Below are 8,393 nucleotides of genomic sequence, written 5' to 3'. Positions count from 1 at the left end.
AAAAAAGAAGAAGAAGAGGGAACACACTTCCTGTGCTATTGTTTGACATCTCCATGTCCACAACCCACCAGGCCATAACCTATAGGAATTGGTTGACCTGCATGTAAACACCTGGTGCCACATACAAAAAGCTATCAAGAACTTGTCATATCCAGAATCCAAGCACAATCACTACTGAAGTGGGCTCCAAGGTTGGACAACCTGCCATTAAAAATGGTGGTCATACTATTTTGTTTAATAAAGTGTGTATTGACACAGTGGTGTTACGTTATTGGTGTAAGACCGCAGTAAGTTATTAAGAGCACTGAAAGTCATTTGTGGTTGGTATTTCATCTGTTTCCAATGGTGTTACATTCTTCATTAGACAGTAGTGTAGCTGTAGCTTTAGCTGGTTCAAATGGCTCTGAGCACTATGGGACTCAACTTCTGAGGACATCAGTCCCCTAGAATTTAGAACTACTTAAACCTAACTTACCTAAGGTCAACCCACACATCCATGCCTGAGGCAGGATTCGAACCTGCGACCGTAGTGGTCTCGCGGTTCCAGACTGTAGCGCCTGGAACCACACGGCCATAGCTTTAGCTCTCAGCTAATCTAAAGGATCAATATGCACAATTGCTGTAGTGTAAAATTTTACTTTTTTGTTCATTAAATTTGTGTTCACATCATTAAACATATTTTTTTCAACCTCTGATTGCAATTATTATTTTGTGTAAATGAGATTACACTCCAAAACAACTTGCCAAATATTATTTTATAATTTGTAGACCATTTATAAAAGTAATTTCAGTGTGATTACTAAATACATTCATTAAGTATTCTGTCTTGATTGCCCAATTTTTTTTTTTTTATTCTATATCCTTTTCAACTTTGCTATAGTCAGAACATAAGAAATTTTTAAGAAGAGATACACGGGATCCCATCAAACTCACTACTGCACTCTACCTATATGCACAGTGAAGTACTGTGTTAGGCAAAATATGATCTATCTGTTTTTTTAATATTTCTAATGCTGGGGATATAAAAATGTTTGTACATTGAGAGTGAATAAAAAAGTAAAAAATTAGGTAGTTAAGACAGAATATCCAATAAATGGCAAAAATGATTGATGTTCTAGCATATGTTATGATTGTGTCAAGTAAAGTCATTCTTAGTAACCTCTTTTGAGATCATCGCAAACAACATTTTGCAGCCAAGCATAGCAATCACTTCAGTGCAGAATGTCGCAAACCTAACTAGCAGCAATACATGTTATGTCTGCCATCCTATCAACAGCTGATATCAACCATAGATAATTGTTTGTACAATCACTGCCATCAAAATTTGCAATTGTTGTCCCTAGTTTGTTTAATGACTGATATATCAGTGAAAATTACTTATAACATTGATCAAACACATATAATAAAACATTAAAATCTGTTGACTTAGATACCTGAATCAGATTTTTTATTTTACATGTAGTTATTCCTCTTTAACATATGTTCAGAATATAACTATATAATCAACATCAATAATTCATTAAACTGTTCGTATTTTCTTATTTAGAGCAATTTTTCTTCTATTGTTATTCTTGAATGTAATTGTGATGTGTGTGTCAGTTTTCTATTAAGTTTAATATCATAGGAAATTACTATTATGGGATTAAAAAGGAAAGTGAAACAAGAAATTGGATATATATACAGTTTATTTCCTGGAGAGGAATACATTATATGGAAATGTAATCAAAGATTTTTTGATCTATAAAAATTCTGCACGAGTTGCTGTACTGGTTTTGTCATTTACTTACATGCTACAATAAGGCACATTCAGTTTTATTGTACTGTAATGAATCAAATGGATATTTACAGAAATTTCAAGTAAAATATCCATTAAAAGTTACAGTGTCTTCATGAAACAGGTAGTACAATAACAATAATGCATGGGAAAATAAATTAGAATTATGATGGTGCTGACACGTAAAATGGGTGATATAAATTTAGACACATCATGACATTCAAACTGGATCCAGACAAATGTAATCAAAACTGAAATACATTTTTTTCTAAGGCACACTTTCACTTTTTTCAGAATGCATTGATTCTTTACAGAAACCCAAATGGAGAGCTTTTGGCCAGGCATATACAAAGGTAGAAGATTATGAGGTCTAGGTGATTACAAATGGAATGATTCAGTAAATCAAATTTTGAAATATAATTACCTCTGACTGATGTCCCATCACACTCCTGAAGTACACACATATTACGGTAAAGAAAAAGGCTACCTACAACATATTAATTTAAAATTTACATTTGGTATCTAACTACACTATTCATTTTGTCTTTTTCCTTGAAAGCAGGCAGTATGGCACCATAGTTCACAAATATTTTGCTCCCTCAATTTGCATGCACTCAAGAGATCTATAAAATTATCCATTTGGGTTTCTGGATAGATTTAGATTGTCAAAACTTGTTTTCCAGTTCTTTCCAATTACTGAGATTACTGATTTGCTATGATGAAGCACCAACTGGTGAGAAACTGTGTCTTTCAAGAGGATTTCACAAATCACACATCCACTTTGAAGGGAGAGCCTGGGATGTGGTCATCTCCCCATTTCACAATTACAATATATTCCCCTCGTTCTCGAACAACATAATTCACCTGGTAGTTATTCCTCCCAAGATGTTTAATGAATACTTCTTCACATGGGCTTTTGGGGCCATAAACACCAACGTACAGAATATTGTTACCTGTGGATATTACAATTTAATGAATTACAAAATTGTACATATAAAAATAAACAGCTTATTGAAACATGTTAATTTCACATTATTTCATGGATATGATGCAGTGGTGTCTGAGGGTGTGGAAAGAAGTCAATATAGTAGTAGTAAGAGTAGGAGTAGTAGTAGGAGTAGGAGCCAAAAAGAAAGTTCTTTAATTCATACTAAGACTTCACCATATCACCCATACGACATTTACCTAGTTCAGAAACATTGTTGAACATGTGTGTACCCACATACTCGACCTGTTTCTGTTCCAAGGATAAACTTATTCAGTATTTATAGAAATTGGTTTTGGATCTAATATTATGTTCATTCTCTGCACTATTCTTTGAGAAAAGAGAATTATGGGTAACGACAAAGTGCTTTAATGAATATGGGTACTGAGAAACAGGTCTAGTACAGTAATTCATTAGGTGGCTTTCCAGTAAGGAGATAGATATATAGGAGTACTAGGAAACAATACCTATCACTTTCTGTTACTATAAGTAGATCATGTACGTGTCTTAGAAGAAACAAAGGACACCAAACATAAATCTGTGGTACCCATATCCCATGCCTACTTCATGTTTCATGACCCTACTGTTATGTGATCAACTTTCTGTCATGCAGGTAAGGTGATAAGCACGAAACTGCTGCATCTACTACTCCACAATATTTAAAATACTGTTGTAGGGATTAGGACACCTCACAATAAAAGCACTGTCTAAGTCAAAAAATATTCCAAATACTAATAATTTCTGATTTACTGATTATGTAAGGAATACTTTTTCCTTTCTCTCCTATAAAAGGCGTCCTTTCTAAGAGTTGGGTTGTTTTGGGGGAAGAGACCAAACAGCAAGGTCATTGGTCTCATCGGATTAGGGAAAGACGGGCAAGGAAGTCGGCCGTGCCCTTTGAAAGGAACCATCACAGCATTTGCCTGGAGTGATTTAGGGAAATCACGGAAAACCTAAATCAGGATGGCCGGACGTGAGATTGAACTGTTGTCCTCCCGAATGAGAGTCCAATGTGCTACCACTGTGCCACCTCCCTCGGTTTTCTAAGAGTAATCAGGTGCAGTTTCTCTAGTGTTTTAGAAGATATTTGAATTGCGATACTTAGCCAGAGTCGGCCAAAACAAATATTGCTCATAACAACTTCTAGTGATGCTCTGTGGTGACAAAGTCTTTCATTGTTTCCTTGTTGCAAACAAAATGATTTTAAAAGAATTTTACATGCTTATTTGATAAAGTTGTCCCAAATTAGTCTAGTGAAGTATTTGTTTTATAGAAGTGTATTAACAGAGAGAGTAAAAAACTCCAACAGCGACTTGTGCGCTAGTCTGGCCCATGCTAACTGCTAACCATCATGCAGCAGTGCTGTTCAGTCACTGCCAGAATTCTGGTTATTATTTGTGTTCTACTGTCATTGTTAATTTAAAAAAAAAAATTGCACTAGACTCATTTGAGATGGCTATCTTGTGGACATGTTGGACATGTAAAATTCTGCTTTAAAAATCATTCTGTTTGTATTGGGAAACAGACAACAGCCTTCCATCAACATTGGGCATCACATGAAAGATGTGATGAGCAGTATTTGTTTGGACCATTTCCAGTTATGCATTGTAGAAATGAAATTGCAAATATCTGCTGAAACATTGGAGGAAATGCACCTGATGAGTTTTTAGAGGGACACCTGATATAATTATACTCTCCTTGTTTTTTATTTCATGTGGAAATGTAGATAACTTATAATTATACTTCATATTGTACAAGAAACTGCATTACAATTAATGCAGTTATTTTCAAATCAAAACTCTCACCTGCTTCTCCAGCATGTACAGTAAACATGTTCTGTTTTTGTAGGTATGCTTTCTTCAGACCCATTCCTTTGCTTGTTACTTTCGAAGCATCAGACTTGAATAGTGGCAGGACGGGTCCAGTGTGTTTGCTCTTCGATACTTTCTGCACTGTTTCTACAACAACAGATGATGTTTCTTGTGCTCCTCTTTCAGCCAAATCCTCTCCTGTACCAAAATGAAAACTTTGTAAGTCAGGGGGAAAAATGCTCAACTGGGGTAATAAAACAGGCAGGCAGATATTTGGATATGAAAATGATGACAAAAATATTTGTAGCAACTATTTTCACAAATTTCCTCACAGCCTGCTCAAAGTACAGAATGGGTATAGTCTACAACCCTGTTTCCCTTCCCAGTCCTTCAACTCATAATTAGTCTCGTTTCTGGGCAAGTTGTAGGTAACCCTCCCCCGCTGCTTTCAGAATTTCATACAGTGTAATCCATTAAACATTGTAAAAGATGTCTAAGTCTACAAATGCTATAAATATAGATTTGCCTTTCTTTAAACTCTCTTCTAAGTTAAGTTGTAGGGTCAGGATAGCCTTGCAAAGTCTTACATTTCTCCAGATCTCCTAGTGAAGAATTTATCATTTTGGTATTCTAAATTGGTGGTATGCAGACTAATCTATAGGTTGTTGCAAAAGGTATTTGATGATGCATTGATGCTCATAAATTATGTCATTTTATGGAAACAAAGTTCCCAAAGAAGCTGGAAGAAGATTTTCTTATGCTGACTCAAAAGTGTACATTTACAGATTATTAATGAGAAACCATTTGTGGATGGGTTAGGAATTATATTTTTAAGGCTCTATGCCACTACTAGTGTGGTATTTTAACTGCTGAAAATTAGATGCACAAATAAGGCAAAAAGGTGCATATAATGGAACAACAGGGGCACAACATTCTATCTGATAATGGTGCTAATAAGATACTACTATAAAAAGGAAAACAAATTATGAACAAAACTTTATACTTACGGTAGTCACATTGTACCTTGCAAGAAAAGTCATTAATCCACAGAAACATCTCCTGAACACATTACAGAACACAGCGACTTCTTTCAGTCACTGATCTAGAAAACTGTTGGGACAAATAATGTTCAATATTTCACCTTTTTTTCGCTAAACTGTGTCTGTGATCATTCAAGAAAAGTCAGTATACACAAGGAACTATTTACATCAATGGCTATATGAGTTGTGTCTTTAGTTTTTAGATCACATTTATTTGTTGCAAAGTCTACAACATCTGGGTATTTGGATGAACTAAACTCAAGTTTCTGTTTTACAATGCCTTCTCATTCTTTCTTCATATCTTTGCAACAGTCCAGCGTATTTCCTTCTCAGAAAACCATTCTTCCAATTTTATTATGATAATTGGTATAAATTTATATTTATAAAATGGGCTCTCTGTGGCCACAATGGAAGCTACCAGATGGATACCAACTACAAAGCTGCCATTACTGCCACTTCACAGTATGGAAATAAACATGTAACTTCTGTGTGTCCCATCTGAAGATGAGCTTGGATAGGCATGAAACCTAGTTTATGGGAATAAATTAATGTTTCAAAAGTAGCTGATTGCAGTTTTATGTACTTATATTCACTATGCAGCCATGGGTTCTAGAATAGCCTTGATCTGAGACAATAATTTTAATAGCATTAAATTTCTTAATTTTACACTACTATTTACCTGTGCACAAAACTTTAAATGGTGATCCAACAATATGGTACCCATTGTACTTAATACTAATGTAATAGTCTCCTGGAACCAGTGGTGTGTAACGAACTTTGTAGCCTTCTTCTACTTCTGTGCAGTCCATTGATACTTTTGAAGGCCCATCAATAGTTACTGCCAATGTGCCGGCTCCTGCATTGCACGTATCAACTAAGAAATCAGTCTTCTGGCCTGGAAATGATATTCAATGGTGAAGCACAGAAAGTGAACATTGCTAGATATAATGCAAGAACTTTAATTTTAGTGACTAAATTAAAAAATAAGAGCTTATTCATTTCTCGTCTTCTATGCAATAAATTAACTACTTGAATGCCACATTTGTCACACAACACTCCTTACACTACCTCTTTTTATCATTCTGCAAAGGAATGGAAAGGAGAAACCTTTAATAGTATTGCTATTGCAAAAGTTTCAAACTACTGACTTGCTATATTTCAGCTCAGTGTTACATGAATAAATTTATTGAATTGAATCGTATGCTGTCTTCCAAGGATGTAGAAGGTCAGTCAGTGAAGTGTTCTCACAAAAGCTCTTCTTGTGCATCTTCTCTTTCATTGTCTTGGTGATATTCTATTTTATACTTTGACACTTATTAATATCAATACTTTACTTTATTGTGCTGATCTGAGGTATTTCTAGCCATCCAATAATAATATGGGTGTAATTTGAGGGAGAGCTACAACATGTAGGTGCCACATGGCATTTGCCATTTTTTGAGGGTGTTATTTTAATGTTTTCATTAGATGTGGCTTGATGGTCCATTGCATATTGAAAAGTTCAGTGTTCAATCTCTCATTTGTTCCAAGACTTTTTCTGGAACATTTCATGAATTTCAAATCCAACAGTGCTTTGTGTATGTGATTAAAAATTATTGCACTGTAGGTGTGATTCATTGCTAGGTGCTGAAGATCATGATTCTGGACATCCTAAATACCACCACCACCACCACCACCACCACCACCACCACCAAAAATTCATTGTTAAACTATGGTTTCACCAACAGCTGACTGGGCAAGCCACGTTTCAGGTAGGATTAAGACAAACCCACACCATAAGTCACATATTTATTGCTAGTAGAGCACTATTGCACTATTTAAACAATCTTCAGTTTAATGACAGTTAGCTTTCTTATATTTATTATGTTTGCATCTTTAGGTTCATAGAAGACTATCCATTTATGTGTGCTTCAATTTTCTAGATTTGTTCAATTATTTCTGTACTTATTTGCTCTGTTTTTACTATCCTTTTTTTTTTTTACTTCAACCACTATACCGGATGTTCCTTCATATTCCACAAAATGTTTGTATGAAACTTTACTCTCCCATAGTTTACACCTTCTCCATTCAGAATATTGCTGCCCATGTCAATTTCTATAGTCCACACATCAATAATTCACTAAACTGCTTGTATAAATTGTATATATTCTTGGAGAATGGGTGAGAAGTACAGCTGACACAATGAAATTTTTTAAACAAAACATTAAGATACTTATTACTTTGTAAATATTTTATACACATACCTGTTTTTATCTCTGCCAGCCCATTTCCATGAGCATGTACAGCTGCAGGGTCTGCATCCTCCTTGCCAACTTTTATGCGGAATGGGGATCCTGGGATATGTACACCATTGAATTTGCAATGGATGTTGTGAATTCCATTCTCTCTGGCCATGAAACGCACAGAATACGTTTCTGAATCAATTGATTGTATGAAGCAGTCATCCTCAATACCAGAGGGAGCCACGATCTATAAAAAGAAAAGTGAAAATCAGTCACCTAGTAACTTTTAATGAAAACGAGCACAGATTTTAGTGTTAGCTGTTATTTTAGATCACTTAAGAGTACTACTTCATAGTTCGCTTGGCTTTTTCAGTTGATGACAAACATTGATGAACTGTTAACTGGCTTGGTTCAAATGGCTCTGAGCACTATGGGACTCAACTTCTGAGGTCATCAGTCCCCTAGAACTTAGAACTACTTAAACCTAACTAACCTAAGGACATCACACACATCCATGCCCGAGGCAACAATCGAACCTGCGACCGTAGCGGTCTCGCTGTT

The 8,393-nt window shown here is 35.3% G+C and overlaps 1 protein-coding gene across 4 annotated transcripts in view; it reads right to left on the bottom strand.

Moving 5' to 3' along the window:
* Positions 1–1,667: 1,667 nt before the first annotated feature.
* The window catches only part of LOC124721177 (filamin-A), a 537,279-nt gene continuing 530,553 nt past the window's right edge, over positions 1,668–8,393 (bottom strand). For all 4 annotated transcript variants that reach the window (XM_047246011.1, XM_047246013.1, XM_047246012.1 and 1 more), the window contains 4 exons: positions 7,854–8,079; positions 6,290–6,505; positions 4,565–4,768; positions 1,668–2,727 (listed from right to left, as the gene is read on the bottom strand). In XM_047246011.1, coding sequence (XP_047101967.1) covers positions 2,543–2,727; positions 4,565–4,768; positions 6,290–6,505; positions 7,854–8,079 — 831 coding nt within the window. In that variant the 3' untranslated portion in view covers positions 1,668–2,542. The remainder of the gene's footprint in view (positions 2,728–4,564; positions 4,769–6,289; positions 6,506–7,853; positions 8,080–8,393) is intronic.

Source organism: Schistocerca piceifrons, chromosome X (genome assembly GCF_021461385.2).
Source record: "Schistocerca piceifrons isolate TAMUIC-IGC-003096 chromosome X, iqSchPice1.1, whole genome shotgun sequence".
In the NCBI taxonomy this organism is placed as follows: domain Eukaryota; kingdom Metazoa; phylum Arthropoda; class Insecta; order Orthoptera; family Acrididae; genus Schistocerca; species Schistocerca piceifrons.
The sequence above is the reverse complement of the archived record's forward strand: the minus strand, read 5'-3'. Positions and strand labels throughout refer to the sequence as shown.